Below are 18,472 nucleotides of genomic sequence, written 5' to 3'. Positions count from 1 at the left end.
CCAGTGTTTTTCCCACGGGGTTTTTCGGGGAAGGTTTTTAACAAGACATCTTCATTAGTGATGGACATCTAATGGGGAGTGTTATGAAATATTATGGTATAATATTATATGAATGTTCATATTTTAGAATATTCTAAAGTATATTATCTTATGAAAACTCTACCCTCATTGTATATGTATATACACCCTCCATAATGGAATAGTAGATGATTGGTCTCTCTTTTTTATCTCTATATTCTCTCTATAATTATCTTTAATCTTTATTTCACAACATTTAAATGTTCTTCGTTTAATAAAAATAAGATGTGAAAGGAGAGATGAGAGAGGAATTAAATATGTGAAGAGCATGGGCCCTATTTCAATAAAAAAAATTGCAAACCCTAAAATTCAAGGGCCAATGAGAAGGCAAAAAAAAGACTTGGCTTAAGCTGCGGAGTAAAGAAGTAATAACCACATCCACATGAGAATAATTTACCCATTAACTTCAACTTTTATCGGCTTCTACATACAAAGACACAACTTTTCTGGATCTACTTTGGACTTGTTCCATAACCAATTAGAGGAACACAAAAGAAAGAAAGCACGACGGATCATCAACTCACCATGAGCTGTTAGACCAAAAAATGTGGTTAGTAGCACCCCAAGAAGGACGTGCATAACATAGAAATCATCAGCGTCCTGACTGTGGTTCAGAGGTCACAACAATGTACAAGTTTGTCCGAAACATACAAGATATAGCTTATAATGGAGCGAGTCCCCTTTTCACAAGCATATCATACACTCTATCCACTTTGCTTGGCACGACTCCAAACAAGCTGTGTGCATCTGATTTCTTGTTTATATTACCCTTCATGACTTCCATCGACATGGTTTGCAGCATATCCAGATAATGTGAAGGCAGTATTCTTATCTCTCTACAGAGTCTTTTTTCCTGTCAAATGGATAAAATTTTACTCAGCTTGGTTTCTTATAAGTGCCATTTGAGACACTCGCTACTTTCTACTATTTGTTTCAAAATATGAGTTAAATATTATTCTTTTTAAAAGTATGCTCTTCAGGAAGCATTTTTTTGCTACGACACCAATGATATAAGTTTCATACTTTTCCCCAAAATATATTTTTGTTAATGTGGAAGTCAAACAAAAACTGCAAGTCAAAACACTTTCTTGAAAATAAAAAAACCGTCATATAAAAATCAGAACATGGATGACTGATGATCCCTAAACGCCACAAATCAGTTCACCCACCTCATCAATTTCCGCCTAGTTTGTTAGCCAAGTAATTCACACTAGACAGAATCAAATGCTCTGAAGAAACATTAGAGTACAACTTACTGTATCTGAGAGCAAATCAGCTCCCGGAAACCCAGTAATGTCCCAGTCATCGAGCGAGGTTGCTCTGAGTTGCCCTGAAGACGAGTCATTGGTGCCGAATTCTCGAGGATGGTTTGACCTTAGCAAACCCTTACCACCTGACCCAACCTCAACGGCCTCCTTCATTTTGCGAGCATTTTCTTCTGCCTCTCTCTTCCATTTCTGCCCAATATATCTCTCTGCCTCGGAAGACGTTCGACAACCAGCAGCTTTAGCTTCCTGCAAAGCAAATTCTAGGTATCATTACAACAACAACAACAACAACAACAACAACATTACCCCAGTGCCTCAATAGCTCCCGCAAATTCTAGGTCTCATTAAAAAAAAAAACGCAGAGAGCATTAATTACATATGTTTTAAAGGGATTAACGTCAAATATTCGAAAGGTTTCAAAGTTCTTAAACCTATTCTCCGTTAGTTTGACGCATCACTCAGGGCACCATACTCATGTCCTAGCAACAATCAAAGATTAAGGTATGGAATCCATACCTTACTCTTAAGAGTCCAACATTTCTCTTAGTATACATACATGAAGGCTAGGTAGCACGGACACTCCTCCTAATCGGCGTTCCGGTGTCAGACACCCGTGTCGGACACGACACTCGTACGTCAAAAAGTGTCGGACACTTGTAAAACCGTGTCTAACTTTCATCTTTTATTTGGGCACGTGTCCATGGTATTTTGAGCCGTGTCCATGGTATTTGGACACACCTCCAAACGGAATCAAGTTGAATTTAAGGTAAATGGCGAGAATTGTTATATGGTTGAATTTGGTGGGGAAATAAGTTGAATCGGAGACAAATGATGTTCTTTAGACTAGTAATGAGATGTCGAAATAGATTGATTATAAGTTGGTTTTTGGTTTTGGAAATGAGAATGAGTTATAATTAACGTAAGTTTTACCTTCACTTATTTAAATTTAATATTCAACACTTTTTCAAAAATAAAATCACACATATATAACTATAAAATATACTCCCTCCTATTCTAAATAACTCTCCCTATTTCCTTTTGTGTCTATTCACAATACTCTCCATATTTCCTTATTTGGCAAACTTTTATACTTATTTTAATCACCCCACTTCATAACAATACCCCACAAAACTCATACTTTATCTTATTTTAATCACTTTACCCCACAACAATACTTATTTTAATCACCTTACCCCACAACAATACTTATTTTAATCACACAATGCCTTCCCTCTCTCCAATCTCCTACCTCACTACAATACTTTACCATATAATACTCCCCTTCCTTAATTCCCGTGCCCTCCATGAATAGGGAGGGTTATTAAGAATAGGAGGGAGTATATCAATACTATATATTAAATCCAGAAACCAAAGGGACTTCAATGTAATTAAAGAAAGTTATACAAATTAATTATACTATATAGTTTTAAATCAATAGCACCGTGTGATGGACCCGATTAAGGGATCTCAATGCAAATATTATATAGTTTGAGTTAAAATTAAATTATATATAAGCTTGGTAATTTTCCTAAACATGGTCAATTTCCTTAAAATAAAATAATTAATTAAGATGGTCAGTTTCCTTAAAATAAAATAATTAATTAAGATGCTCAATTTCAAGGAGACTTAAAGAAAGAAAATGCCTGATAATTTTCCTAAATATATATAGAAGACTAGAAGATGGTCAATTTCCTTAAAATAAAATAAGTAATTAGTATAAACATGCACACTTATGGTATTAATTATTATCACCATAAAATTATATATATTAAATTTAAAATCTATGCAATTTTGTTAAACTTTATTTATAGTTTATTAGACGTATAGAGATGTTAATTATTTAACATACAAAAATATAATAAGTAGGTTATAAATAATTCAAGTTAGATTTCATAATAAATAATGTTGCATAATTCTTTCGATTTGATTTAATACATATATGTAATATATTTATATAAATATATAATCCTCTTAAAATTGCATTCCTAAGTAGTAAAAGTAATTTCGTCAGTAAAGAAAAGAATTGTAGTAACATTGGATATAGGTATATGATAGTAATCACTCATTTGAATAGTAAAAGTAACAATATTATCAACGAGATTAGTGAGAGTGCTAGAAACAACGGGAGTAGTGAAATAATTAATATTAACGCGACAATAATGAAAGTAACAATAATTACGGCGAGTGTAGTGAAATTATCAATATTAATGCGGCAGTAGTGATAGTAACAATAATTAAGGTGGGAGTAGTGAAAGTAACAATGATTACGGGCAAGTAATGTAATGTTATTACTATTGTTTCATTAATAAGAGTAAAATATTAATAGCGGGAGTATTGAATTTGTCTCATTATTTATTTCATCGTAATTTTAGGATATGTCATAGAAAAATATATTAATGATAAATTTATAGGTTATGCAACTTTAAGTAATTTTATTTAATAAAAAAAATTAATGATAAGTAGAGGTAGCCCGGGCGAAGCCGGGCACCAATACTAGTTTTATTAAATTTAAATGACGTGTCCCGTGTCCTAAATTTCATGGGATGCCGTGTCACGTATCCGTGTCGTGTCCGTGTCCGTGTCCGTGTCCGTGTCCGTGTCCGTGTCCGTGTCTGTTTTCGTGCTACCTAGCATGAAGGGAAAGGCAATCTACAAAAGTGGAAACAAGTTTTATTTATAAGTATGATTTTTAATGATCTTAAGCTCTATCTCAAACATCTCTCTACTTCACTTCTAAAAAACTAAATATTTCAATTTTAGGGAAAATCGCAACTCCCACCTTTTCTATACCACTTTTATTTTTGTGAATATCATTCATGAAATAATTTTATTTTTGTCCAAGAGTAACTTTTTAAAGAAGGAAAAACGCATTCATGATTGATGTGGACAAAAAAATGTCCTTTATTTTGACAAAAAATAGGCTTTTGGTGGAAATTTTGGACGAAATTTTCATTAAAGATGGACGTTATGAAAAAAAAAAAAAAAAAGTTGGGAATCTTGAAGAAATGGTATAGAATAGGTGGAAGTTATAAAGTTTCTCATTTTGTAATCGGTTATATCTTGAAATTTTGCCCTGCATCCGTAGTCTCAAAATTTGAGGGATGACTAGTCTGATACTACGAATGTATTCTTACATGTCATCTGTAACCGAGTTTGAGTACAATAGCACCTATTCAGGTTCACATTTGTCTTGCGAATGCAAGTAAATTCAAACATCAATAAGGTAAAACCAAAATGAAATTAAAGGTAGCATAGACGAATAAAACATGATGGTAGTTACTCGAGGAAACAAATAAAGAATGAGAGTTGAACCTGCAGATCCTGTATTCTTTTGAGAATCCGATGTTCCTCTATGACTGTTCTCAGCAGTTCCTCGTGGTCTTCTTTTGAATGGAACCGCATGAAAACTCTATATTGCTGGCATATTTGCTTTTCTTCGGGCGATAGGTTTTTCTCAAAGGGATCTAGATACAGTAAATTCCTTTCAAGGATAAAATCCTTAAGCCGCTTCCTCTCATCAAGCCTGATGAATTGGAGGACATAGGTAAGCAATGAATGCCAACTCATAACAAAATACCATGCAGCAGATTTTAACTTAAATTGCAACCATAATTGGCTATTGAGAAATACATTATCCCATTACTATCACTCTTTATAATTAATTAATTAAAGTTACGCCAAATAAGTGTACCATGTAACATCTACCACCAGAACACAAGCTGCACTTTCCCATGAGTTTAAACAATGCCATTGGCAGTACCGCAGTACATTCACAATTAATAATTCTTTAGTTGCCATATTATTGTAAGTCCCAAGTTAGCAGCCACGTAATTTCCAATTTGTACAGAAATTAAAGCACCTAAGCTCAAAATTGAAGGTAATATATGATTATTATCACTCTTTATAATTAATCAACTTATACCAAATAAGTGTACCATGAAACACCTATCACCAGAGCATAAACTGCACTTCCCGGAAGTTTAACCAATGCCACCGGCAATAAATTCACAAATATAATTCTTTAGTTTCCATATTTATGATTAGTCCTAAGTTAGCAGCCATGCATTCTCCATTTGTACTGAAATTCCAGCATCTAGATTCGAAACTTGAAGGTAATATATGATTTTCAACACTCAACAAATAATTATCCAGTATAACCAACCTAGGGCCATCAATTTTAGGCTTACAACTAAAGGTACAAAGTTTGAAATTGTGATGAAAATCAAATGTCAGGTGAGAAACCAAAAATGATTATGAAATAAATAAATAAAGAGACAACTACTAAAAGCTTGAATAAAAGAACCTGCGATTGTAGATTTTCAGTACTCTAAGCTTCAACTCACGCTCGGCTTCTGTGTCGGTCTCTTTAAATTCCATATCTGCTAGCAGCTGCTCAGCATCATTGTCATATTCAATTTCAAATTCCTGTCTCTTAGGGTTGTACCCGCTCACATCTGTAACAGAAGGACCCTCATCCATTCTAGGTTTCTTTTCACCCACCTTCCTATCTGAGTGTGTATCTGCACACCCATATGAAGAAGATTTAATATGGACCACAGTACAACAATAGCAACAACAATATTTGATCTAATATTTCACCTTCGACTTTGATGTCATCACTCCCATCCTTTACCACAAGGACGATAGGAGGTTTCTTAGTTGCGCTTGTGATATAAATAGAGCCCATAGTTGAGGCTGCCTCTGTTATACACAAAGTTCAACTCATAAAGTGTTCGGCACGTATAAGTTACAGGAATGCATGAATTTGGAATGACAGATATGTACCGGGCTGCGATGACTGGCTACCTAAAGCTTCTTTTCGCTGTTCTTCAACTCTTGACAAAAAGCTTAGAGATTAAGCAGGAGGACAAAATAAAAATGCATATACAAATGAAATAGACAACACAAAAAGTCCATACTTGGCTTTTGCAAAAGATAGGAACTCTTCTTTTAATGCAACTTCTTCAAGAGCTGAATCGAGAGAAATTAAGGGAATAGAAATAGTGGTTAAGAACTTCTCAACAAAGACGGAAGAAGCAAGTCACAAAAGCATAACAACATCAGAGCCTAGGTCTTTAAGATAAGTATACTCTCCTCCATTCAACTAGTTGTTTACGTTTTTATTCTTCGTGAGGAGTATAATTAAATGTAAGGAACTAGGAATTGAAGAGAGTATAAGTGAATCAAATCAACGTGAAATTCTACAAATACGATGCAAGAAAGTATTGCCTAGTGCTACCATTTTCTTTCATAAGAAAATAATGTAATCATTGACTATAATAAAGGAGGATACAAAGCATCTTAATTAAAATTACAAGCCTATTCGTTCAGTTGTAAAACTGTATAAGTGACATCCTGATGTCCATGCGAGCATCCTAGATTCCTAGCCCAAACTTTAAACGTAAAGTCAACTTTCCAGGCGATGCAGAAAGGTTGTGAAATTTATGAGGAAAAAAGACATATTTGTGAGAGAGGCACGGTATCCATACATTACAGGAAAGATCTCTGAAGACATCAGTAATCTCTTGAAAAATATTCTGAGCAAGTGATCCCAGAATTATGGTTATACAATAGAGCCTTAAAGATAAAACTGCAAGTGCAGGAGAGATGCTATTGGAAGCTTTAGAAAATATGAAAGTTGCAAACTCGTAGAAATCAAAAACCTGAAAGTTTGTCCTTCAAAAAAACAAAAAAAAAAAACTGAAAGTTTGTAGTTCTGCAAAATTGTGACAAATTCTTCCTACATTTTTACCCATACAGAGGTAAGTGAATTCCCAAAGGACATTCATGTTCTCTTATTTAAAACACCGTTTTTGTCCATAAGACGGCACTATATACATTTTTAAGCAACACAAATACTCCAAGCTTGTATTCAACTCAGAAAGAAACAGAAAACTATGGAGATGCCTTAAGTTGACACTCTTGAGCGAATCGAAGAGGCTATTGTATCTGACTACGTGGAGAAAAAAAGTTCGTGTGTCAGTAACACAGTTATCATATCATGAACTTCTGAAAAACGTTAAACTAACGATGACCTTTTTTGAGTTCATTATGTTCCTTTGCCATAGCTTGAAGTTCCTCTCTATTTTTTCCAAAAACATGAGATAGATCCTACATCAAAAGCATATAGTAGGTTAAGGTTTGAGGGTTTAGAAGAAAGAGTACTGAAGCTGAGTCTGTTATCATACCGGAAGTGGAAAGCAAGGAGAGTTTAGGTAAACAGAATTATAGTGATCTATACATTCTGATTTACTTTTTGTGCCAACATGCTCTGCTACTTCAACCCAGTTACTAAGACCATACATTTCAATTCCCTGCATATGCGAGTCAATTAGCTTGAGTGCTTATAACATAGACATTATACAATCAGAAATATTAGAAAACTAACATGGATGAGCGGTTTACATATATTAATGATAAAAATATTACCTCTAGAAGCAATGATTCTTCATCTGCATTCCAATCTGGACATATAAGTGGGAATGACAGATTGTCCTGTAATGTGATAGAGTAGCGTCATTTTTTGGAAAAGGAAAGTGTAAGTGCTAATTTTCCATCTAAAGCTGAATCTTGAAGAGGAAAAATAGTATATACATAAAAGGAGCTCAATAGTTCAATAATATAGCATCATTTACCATAACCCTGTATGGATGGTCGCTTTTGTGAGGATGAACCTCAGCACCAACAGAAAAGCACTCAATGCACAGATCAAAATCGGGACACACTGCACACTTAATGCGAATCATTCCAGAGATATCTTTGTTGCAATAGTTACAATGATAAAGGGCCTTCTTCCCGTCATTTGAACCTTGACCTGACACAAAAGATGAGGATACAAGGAAGAGTGACATGCTCCTCAGAATAAATGATTAAGTAAATGTGAAATCAGTTGCTGCAATGTGATAGCTCAAGCAATACCTGGTGTTTCGGACTCCACATTTTCTGCACTTGAGGGTGCCTTTTTCCTCTTTGATCTATGAGATAGTGATAAATGCAAAGCATTAAGGAGATGAAGGGAAAATAAGTTGATTGTTAAGCAAGATACAAACAAGCTAGCAAGGTTGTTAGGATGGAGATCCTACTTTGGATCGAAGATGGATAGGTAGGATCAGATCGTGGAATCGAATCGAGGCAAGATCCTACAAATAGCTTTGGATAAACAAGTATGCGTAAAAAATTTGGTATAATTTGTGATGTATACAATGTTAAAAGTCTATTAATTAACATGAAAATCTTTGTAACCATATTAAATATTACATGCTCCGTATACCTTTAATTTAGAGTTGTAAGTACAAAAAAAACAACAAACTCATAAAATTAGAACACAAATCAGCCTTTTGCAATCCTGAACAATCCTTCCATCGATCCTACATGATCCTATCCGATCCTGACCGATCCTATAACAATACTAGCACCAGACCGATCCTATGACGATTTGAATTGTTTCCCACCTTTTTGGATCGGAGGATCCTACGATCCGGATCACGTTTTTAACAGCATTGCAAGCTAAATTAGAATGAAGTAACTAGAGCCAGGAACTAGAATTACAATCTATGTACAAAAGCATAACAAAGGGGATAAAAACAAAAGCAAACATAGGACAGTGGTTAGGTGATTCTATTTCATACGATCAAGTCCTTCACTCGTTCAAAAAATCCTACTTAAGACGGACACTAGTGTTGCCGTGTTGGCAAATGGCAATTGAGTTCAGAGAAAAAACACATTGTTGAAGAAGACACCTACATTTACTTGAGCAACAAAAAGTGGATTACACATGCATACAGCAACAGCAAATTGTCAATGTGTCAGAGTAATTACTCGACTTTTGCATCCAAACTATGTGTAACAAAAAATAATTCCAATCGCAAACGACAATGAGATGGACTTCATTCCACAGAAACTCAGTATCCTCAAAGGGGCTTCACCACCAGAATACACTAACATTGTTTCAGTTGAGCCCATAGGTCCACAACTAAAATATAAATGAAAGTTTCCCTAGCTACAAGGAGTATCCATTATGGCAGATCTATCACAACTTGCCAATATATCGTTTATTTTCATGGCTGAATTAGTTTTAAAACTTCCAGCCTCCAGGCATGAACGACATTTGTTGGAGTGATTGGTCCCCACTGTTTGGTAAAATTAGCAGCTTGGGTAATAGCTATTTGCTAACTTCTCTACTTTTGGATAACAGGTTCATAAAAACTTAACAGGGACTAGATAAAGGAAAACTAATGGCACTTATGCAAAGAACCTTTCCAAATCAGCCTTGCTGTTTCTGTATCATTGGGAACATAATGGTGTTCCTCTTTCATCGTTAACTAGAAGCTTATTAAGGTCATAGACAGAACTAACAAGTTAACCATTTATACATAGTGTTCCTGGGCTTTGACCTCAAAACCTGCTCACTGAGGCTACTTGTAGTCAAACTAATAGCCACAGGAGATAACAGCGATAGTACCCAGTGTCTCACCTTTTTTTTTTTCTAAAATAAACTTGGACCCTTCTAGAAGGGTTGAAGCTTTTGTGAGTTGTAATGGTCGATTTATCAAAAAGATATGCATGCAACAACACCATACATTGGGAAGCACGAATTGAAATTGTGCAAGCCAACACTTCTATTTCATAATCTTCTAGATCTTTACATGTACATATTCAATAATTAGCCTTCATATCCTCATCCTTAGTTGCATTAACTGTCTTTTCCATCCTTAGTTGCATCAACTGTCTTTTCCATCTACTTCAGGTTACATGCACATTTTCAATAATTAGCCTTCATATCCTCATCCTTAGCCTGCCCTTTTCTTCGCGTCTCTTGGTCCCCTAATGCTTCAAAGAGCCAATGGACGTATAGTAGGTTTTAAGGCGCAGAAACCGTATTTCACAATCTCCACCTAAGATCCTAATGAATAACTAGTAGGTGAAATGAGATTCCTACCCTCCCAATTTTTCTACATCTTTTCAGTATGACATTGTTAGATAGCTTTGAGCCTTTGACGGCATAAACTTAATGTGAATGTGAATGGCAGGCAATTATTTAATTTATTCAGATATTAAAAATGCCCTCATCCTAAACGATGAAAACATTATAGAAAATGGAAGCAGCAACAGCAGTAGCAATCTGAAACAGTGGTATGAGTGTATGACTGCAAACCATGTATACTAGGTAAACCACCCGTCACTAACAGACTCAAAGTCTAGAAAGGCATAGCCTCAGGCCATACACACTCCACAAGATTGCTCTTGAAGAGACTTGAACCTGCGACCTTATGGGCAACAATAAGGAAACAATTGGTATGGGAAAAAGGGGAGAGAGAGAGAGAGAGAGCGCGCAGACCGTAGGGAGGATGGATCATCATCGTTGGAATTGGGAACTGCGCGAGACCGACCCATTTCACCTTCTGCTACGCCAACCTCCTCTTCCTAATTCGGGACTCGACTACTATCAATTTGTTTTCTTTGGATGACGCCTAATTACAATTTGGGATCATGAGGTAAGAACTCTCTTACCCGAAATTGAGAGGTTGGACTTTGGAGGTTGTAATCTTACTAAACGACAAGTATTGGTGCCGGCGTTGCATCGGCTGCGCCCGGACTATCTCTACTTATCACTAGTTTAAAACCCGTGCAAAATTGCACGGACATAGATAGATAACGTATATAAATAATTTATAAATTATTATAGTCACAACATTGTATAAGAAAGAATGTGCAATTTCTTGTACTCCTTGTGTTAATTAAATGATGACTTTTCTAATTTGAATTTTCAGGTTCAAAATTATATAACTTTGATCATAAATACGTAGAAAAATCTATAAAAATTCCATCTCTTAAGGGAAATTCAGTCCAGATTAAATTAACACCTACCTATCCAATCTTTACCTCTCACAAAATAATGCATGGTAAATAATTATTGATTTATCCCTTGCAAAGAGCACACGCATCGGATATACATAACCTGACAAAGGATAAAACAAATATAGAAAACCTCTAGCTAAATTGATAATGATAATTGATTAAGAATAGATACATGAGTGTTAAGAATTTAAATTTTTATAAAACTCATAGTTGACACCACATACAAATGGAAACTTATTTAAGTTACACAAAAATGATGAAATGATAATTTTATAACCTTATAAAAATACTGTATTATTTACACTTGACCATGTAAATTTTTTCCATTTATGTACCGAAACTATAACCTCAACTTCATATTACCTTAGATAATAAGTTTATCCTATAACTTTACATTATTATACATGTATTTTAAATGTTTTGTCAAAAATCTCATATAACCTTTCATATATAACAGCTCTCAACAGTCTTCATTAGTCTTCGGAAGTGTTGCTTGCCAAAACTTATAGAGTGGTGACATTATCTCAGCATAAATCAAAACCTCGTGCGATTCTTTCGAGAAATTCCTAGCTACCTCCCTCTATTTTGCTGTCCGCGGAGGGTTGACCTTCAATCAACAACAAAATATTACTCCCGTGAATTACCACAACTCGCTCAAAAACTATGTAAAGAATGAGCAGATACAATAAGACTCCTTTACATGCATCAGTTTCTTAGAATACTACTTACGACATGAGTTTTAATGAAATATGAACTATCTAAAAGGCAGCCTGCGAAAGTATTAGCTAGGACAAAAAAGCCACAAATCCTAGTAGCACATAAAACACAAGTCCTAGTAGTAAGCTAATGAAAGGATGTATGGAAATACTCCAAATAACAATATGCAATTTCTCCTATTAGATTCTTATTGTAAGCATGAAAAAATAACATGATAAATTGTTGGGCAATAAGTCTCCCTTGTGACGGTCACAAATAAGAGACAGCCAAATGTGACCACTTTTTGATAAAATGTAACCACTCATAAACTGTTCATAAAACGTTACCTATGAAAAAATGGTCACATTTTCTCATAAAATTGTCACATTTGGCCCGTCTCTTATTTGAGACGAACAGTACCCGTCGCAAATAAGAATTTGCGATTGTTGGGAGATTCATGACAATGGCCATAGAGATTCTTTATTCAGTTTAGATTCAATATTACAAATGCATTAGTACGATGAACAATACTTGTACAATTCACATGTAGTAGCATGTGAATAACTAAACACATACTATATAGGTTTATTTAATAGGAATACTCCAAACTATTATGATGCTTCTCAAAATACTCCAAGCTTCGGTTTAACTACGTATATACCCAACTATTACACCCCTCTCCTTATAATAGAACGAGTGAAAGGGCTACCTGTTCAACCGGTCATTTTTCTTTATAGCCTTTATTTTTCTTCTCCAAAAATCATTACGTTAAACTAATACACCATGATTCTTCTCCAAAAAGCCATTGATGCCATTAGTCCATTACCCTTCTTTATTTCGTTGTACCCATTTTGATTTGCAATATAGAATCAGTGTATCAATTTTTGCTTTTTTATTTTCTATTTCAATGGCTAATTTGTTAGTAGTCATCCTTGTTTTGATTTGCAATATAGAATGAGTGCACATTTCAAATCAATATACCCCATTTTACTCCATCTTGTTTTGCGTAATTGTGAAGGAAAAAGCTTGAATGAGCTATGAGCGGCAAAAAGCTTCAATAGACAAAAAGTTGATAGATTTACACTGGTCACCATTATGGGTAGATAAATTCAATGTTCTTCACACCTTTTTTTTATATGTGATTAATTTAATGTAAACCTGCGTTAATTAGAATGTTGCCAGGGAAATTAGTGTGTTATCAACTCTTTCCAAGCTTATGTTTACACGAAGATTACATAAAAGCCATGATCCAAGTTGTGTAGAATTTTGCGGAATCAAAGTCATATACTGATTTGGGGATTATAAATTTAAAGGAGAGAGGAGAGAAAGGGGGGTTAAATTGAAAAAAATACAGTTTACATTGTAATTGTAATTGTAATTGGAAGGGAAGAAGATGGAGTAAGCAGAAGGAGGGGAGTGGGTCCCACGTTAATTTTACCTGCTATTTCAGGTTAAAAATGAGACAATTCTATTAAAAGAAGAGGGGTCTAATAGTTGAGTATATACCTAGTTAAATCAAAGGTTGGAGTATTTTGAGAATCAGCATAATAGTTTGGAGTAATCCTGTTAAATAACCCTACTATATAACACAAGAAAAATATAGTGTACGCTAAAAGGGCTTTTAAAAAAGAAATAAATGACTTAATGGGGAAGAAGGTTGTACTTCAAAATTCTAAGTTCATTTTTAGGATTTGAAATAGTGGGAGGAGATTCAGAGACATAATTAGAGATTTTTCGAGCACAATTAACATTAGGAGATCTTAATAATTACTCATAGGAGTTTAGTGACAGCTAAAGGAGCAGAAATCATTGTTTGGGCACAAAACAAATAGAGAAATGTAGAGAAACATAAAGTTAAATTGCGAAAATTCAATCAAATACTAAGACAAATAGAGAATTGTATAAAAACTTAGTTAACCTACATAATTTCAGAATGAATGCAGATCCTAAATGGATTATACCAAACAACATGAAATAAAACTTAGGATAACAATCTTAATACAATTGTAAGATGATATACTTTAATGAGCAATACCTCAAGACGAAGGCGATGTGATACTATTGTGATGTTCATGATCTGCAGGTGAGGAGCATAAAATATAATTAGATTAATTGAGCAGTAAACTGTAAAGAAAAGGACGGTAAAGTCACAGAGGTTTGGCTAAAGCATTATCGTCACAGAACGCTCGCAAGTGTGATTAATTAATGGCGTGACTAAATTACTCTTCAGATCACCATTTTAAGATGGCCCTAGCCCTAGCCCGAATCCAAGGGAAACCACACTAAGACACGGGAATTAGGAAAGACGCGTGTATTACAACACAATATTACACGGGGTTTTAAGCACCCATGTCAGTATAAAAGTGAAAGGGGCCATGTACTTACATGGGTGAAAATTTCTGCATCATATGATTTATCTGTAAGAGAAACAAACACTCATATCAACTAAAAAAATCAGGAGTAAAGAACTCAACAATTTTGAGACAAACTTTGTAACAAAGTATGCCTTTCTGTGAATTTTATTGGACTCCAATATGGTTAGCAATGAAGTCCTAGCTAGTTTCTTTTGCACAAAATTACTTCAAATTGTCATTAGTTCCAAAACATGCCGAGATAATTTAATCAGCTAACGACCAATAGAGAAATTTATATAACCATAGTTAACATTATCGATACTGCAATAATACTGCATTACATGAGAATGAAAATGCACCAAAAAAACACAAATTGAGCACTAAAAGGAGAAAAATCAATTTTTTCACATTTGGTTGACGTCATTAAGATTTGATTGTGCAATCTAAATATCCAATAGCCTCTTAACAGCGAAAAAATACCCAATAATCTCAATATCATGTAGATAGTAACTTTAATTGCCTATGAACTATTCATTTTATATGATCATAGTTCAACAGATACATTATAATGAACTAACCTTCATTAAAAATGCACAGTAGCTTTGAAATATTCATTAAGAATAACAAAATAAGAAACGATCAAAAAATCAATAGAAAAACAGAGGGAAAAAAATGCATAAAAAGAGCAATAGACTTACCTTACTCAAGGAAGAACCTACTTCAAATTGACATCTCGCCATCAAAAATAGACAATATGTAATATGTGAGTATATATAATAAAGATTAGATTTTTTCCATGAAAGTAGAAGTAAATAATTAATTACATAATTTTTTGGTTGAATATGCTTAAATTGAGGCAAGATGAAAGACAGAGGGGATAGGGAAGCAAGCAAGGTGACTAATGACGGCATGTTTGTTTAGTAAAGAAAATATTCGCTTAGGGTTATGTGTGGAAGGAAGCAAGACAATTAATGACGGCAGATTTGTCAGTAGGAACAATCTATATTTTTAGGGTTGTAGAGGGATGAGCGGGAAAAAATTTAATGAGGAGTTGCCACGTGTACAGTTCAATGTATAGTGGTTCTTCTATTATACTTTAATATAGATTAAAATTTAGTTTCAATAAAATGAAACTATTTTAAAGTTGCATAATTCATAAGTTTATTTTAATATATTTTTCTATGTCATATCTTAAAATTACGTTGAAATAAATTATGAGACAAATTCAATACTTCTGCTATTAATATTTTTCTTAAATCGATTAATTAGCTAATTGTTCATATATGCTTTCTTTTGTTGTTAGTGTTGTTACTTTTATTACATTCGTTATTAACACGGTTACTTTCACTGTTTCTGCCGTAATTATTGTTACTTTCACTATTGCCGCATGAATATTGATAATTTCACTACTCTTGTTGTTGTTTCTATTACTTTTCACTACTCCTCTTGCTAATATAGTTAGTTACTTTGACTATTCAAATGAGTGATTACTAACATATTATTATATCCAATGTTAGTACAATTATTTTCACCACTAACATAATTACTTTTACTATTTAACCATACAATTTTAAGAGATGATATATTTATATAAATATATACATATATGCATTAAATCAAATCGAATTAATTATAGAATATTATATATTTTGGAAATCTAGTTTAATTTATTGACCTTTTAATAGTTTCCAAACTATAACCTACTTATATAATATTTGTTTATTTTAAACCATTGTATAATTATATGATGATACTAATTAATAACATAAATGGAGCAGGCTTATTTTAAGGAAAATCACCATATTTTGATAATTCTAAATTTATACTTCAACAAAAACTATATAATATTTACATTGAAATCCCTTGGTCGGGTCCGTCACACAGTGCTATCGTTTAAAAACTATATAATATAATTAAGTTGTATATATTTACTTAATCACAAATTCTCATTTGTGACGGCAATATCCGTCACAAGCCTGTGACGGGTCAACTAAAACCCACTTGGGAAGATAAAGACAAGTCTTTTGTGATTACCTAGGCACTTTTACTTTTGTTTTATCTACCATGTGGATGATATTTGACCCGTCACAAGCTTGTGACGGATATACCCGTCACAAGGGAGACTTATTGTTATTTAATTACATTGAAGTCCTTGGTTTCTGAAATATATATAGTATTGATTGATTACTTCCACAATTTTACTGTTTTCTTCCAATTTCATTAAAATACTTCTCACATATATATATTAGAGAAATGAGGAAAAAAACAAAAAAATGAAGGGGACATCTTATATACTCATGTTTACACCTTTCCAAAATCGCAAGCGCACTACAACATGTTTCAATAAGCATAAATGTTTCCAGTAAACAATCGAAATAAGTTTATTACTGATGTATCACTTTTATATATACTTTTATAGCTCCTTTTCATACCATTTTATGTACCGTTTTCGTGCCTTTATATCATTTATATGCCTTATTTCAATTAATTGTCGATACTGCCGCTATTTTATGTTTCAATGCAGAAATGACGCATTATGAGGATAATCTAGCTAAGATGAGCGTAGCGGGGATGGCATAGTAGAATACACGAAGCATGGCACGAGGAACGAGGAAGCATGAAGGCTAGAAGTAAAAGAAACAAGGAAACCGTCTGTGAAGCTGGTTCCTCGATCGAGTCACCTGAGTCTCGATCGAGCAACCCTCCTCGATCGAGTCACCTCAGGCTCGATCGAGGAACCTCTCTGGCAGATTATTTTTCGGATTTTCCTAAAACAGATATTTGTATTATAAATTAGGAACTCGTACGTTTTTATGAGGTTACGCTTTATTTTACTTTCATACGGCTGAATACTCTCTCTAGCTTCAATCTTTCCTTGCTACGGTACTAATCTTTCTTCAACAATTAATCATTCAAGTTTATGTTATTCAATTATCGTTCTTATTTCATGTTCTTAATCATGTCTTCAATTATTATTATTGTTGTTATTGCTTTAGTCATAAGTAGCTAAATTCCTCATATAGGATGAAGGGGATCTAGGTCAATTAGAAAGGGGAAATTGATTAATTGCTAGTGAAATCGTTTAAGTTGCCGTTTGATTATTGTTCTTATTCTAGTTAATTAACTTAGGCCTGAGTTGTTAATTAGTGTAGCGAGTTAATCCTTTCACCGACCGGGTTAGAATTAATATAGGCTGCGATAATCGAATAGATTGTATCTAATTATAGCGACCGCATGTTAAAATCGATCTAAAGGGCATAATAGAGTCGACCGATCTTATGACCTTAGACAGCTTGGTAGATCTAGCAATTGATTAATAGACCCCGCATAATTGATCTAGTGAACCGGAAATCCTAGACTTTTAATATCATTGTTTAAACCTCTTTTTATTACTCGCAATTAGTTGGTTAGAAAACAAACAAAACAAACCCCAGAAAACGGTTACCTTTAGACAATTTAAATATTTACCGACTTGACTATTACCGCCTCCCTGTGAAATCGATACCTGTCTTACCACTATCTAGCTATTCTTGTTAGTCTTGAGATAGTTTTACTTTGATTTGGTAAGACGACTTTAGCCATATCAATTACAACGCTAATTATTATGTTATAATGATAAGGAAATGCCCATGATTTTCCTCTCTTAACGGCTTGTCGGCTGACATGCGCACGTAACAAACATGACCTATCGAGAGGCTATTCCTGATGCTTAGTTAGCAAGTGCAAAAGATTATGGTGAAACTGATTTTAGAGGTAATGATATTCAGTTATCTTTGGAGATAGATCTAAAAGGATATTTATAGATGTATTACCAGTACTTGTTGCCCATGTAACACTGCTAATCTAAGGTAAAACTTATGATCGGAGTGGGTAAAGCCATAGTGGTGGTCCCTACCTCAGTCTCTTCCGAGATTCACTGATAAGGGTAATGTAGCTCAGGTGTTACTCGGCTGTCGGATCTAGGTCGAATAGTCGAGACCGTAGTGATTAATTGATTTTTCTTATACTACTTATGCGAGAGAAACTGCATTAGGCGTTGTACAAGATGCATTCAATAATTAGGACAATGGCTCCTTGTTCAAAGGTTAGGGCTCCTTATTTGCAATGGTCGTTGATTAGATATCTAACCCCCACCATATGGAGGTTGGCTTTTAGAATCGAGCATTAAACAATTTTTTTTTTTTTTTTTTTTTTTTGACAGCGGTAAAGAAAGATATC

General features: G+C 34.0%; 1 protein-coding gene and 1 long non-coding RNA gene across 4 annotated transcripts; both read right to left on the bottom strand.

Moving 5' to 3' along the window:
* Nucleotides 1–461: 461 nt before the first annotated feature.
* On the bottom strand, nt 462–10,923 carry LOC141642763 (transcriptional adapter ADA2-like). 3 transcript variants are annotated; one of them, XM_074451686.1, is made up of 14 exons: nt 10,684–10,824; nt 8,429–8,495; nt 8,265–8,320; nt 7,982–8,160; nt 7,776–7,841; nt 7,535–7,660; nt 7,382–7,457; nt 6,266–6,317; nt 6,132–6,181; nt 5,946–6,047; nt 5,650–5,866; nt 4,659–4,869; nt 1,335–1,592; nt 462–931 (listed from the first exon to the last, which is right to left on the bottom strand). In XM_074451686.1, exons 4-14 carry the CDS (start codon nt 8,090–8,092, stop codon nt 740–742), a joined length of 1,461 nt encoding a protein of 486 aa, XP_074307787.1. In that variant the 5' UTR covers nt 8,093–8,160; nt 8,265–8,320; nt 8,429–8,495; nt 10,684–10,824; the 3' UTR covers nt 462–739. The 3 variants fall into 3 exon arrangements, with proteins under 3 accessions (XP_074307787.1, XP_074307788.1, XP_074307786.1); XM_074451687.1 differs by having other exon boundaries at nt 8,429–8,485; nt 10,684–10,811; XM_074451685.1 differs by lacking the exon at nt 8,429–8,495 and having other exon boundaries at nt 10,684–10,923.
* A 516-nt stretch (nt 10,924–11,439) lies between these two features.
* Nucleotides 11,440–15,324, bottom strand: LOC141629673 (uncharacterized). The gene is made up of 4 exons (XR_012537324.1): nt 14,953–15,324; nt 14,286–14,317; nt 13,936–13,977; nt 11,440–11,811 (listed from the first exon to the last, which is right to left on the bottom strand). It is a non-coding gene; the product is annotated as an uncharacterized LOC141629673 (long non-coding RNA).
* Nucleotides 15,325–18,472: the final 3,148 nt, after the last annotated feature.

Source organism: Silene latifolia, chromosome 2 (genome assembly GCF_048544455.1).
Source record: "Silene latifolia isolate original U9 population chromosome 2, ASM4854445v1, whole genome shotgun sequence".
Lineage (NCBI taxonomy): Eukaryota > Viridiplantae > Streptophyta > Magnoliopsida > Caryophyllales > Caryophyllaceae > Silene > Silene latifolia.
The sequence above is the reverse complement of the archived record's forward strand: the minus strand, read 5'-3'. Positions and strand labels throughout refer to the sequence as shown.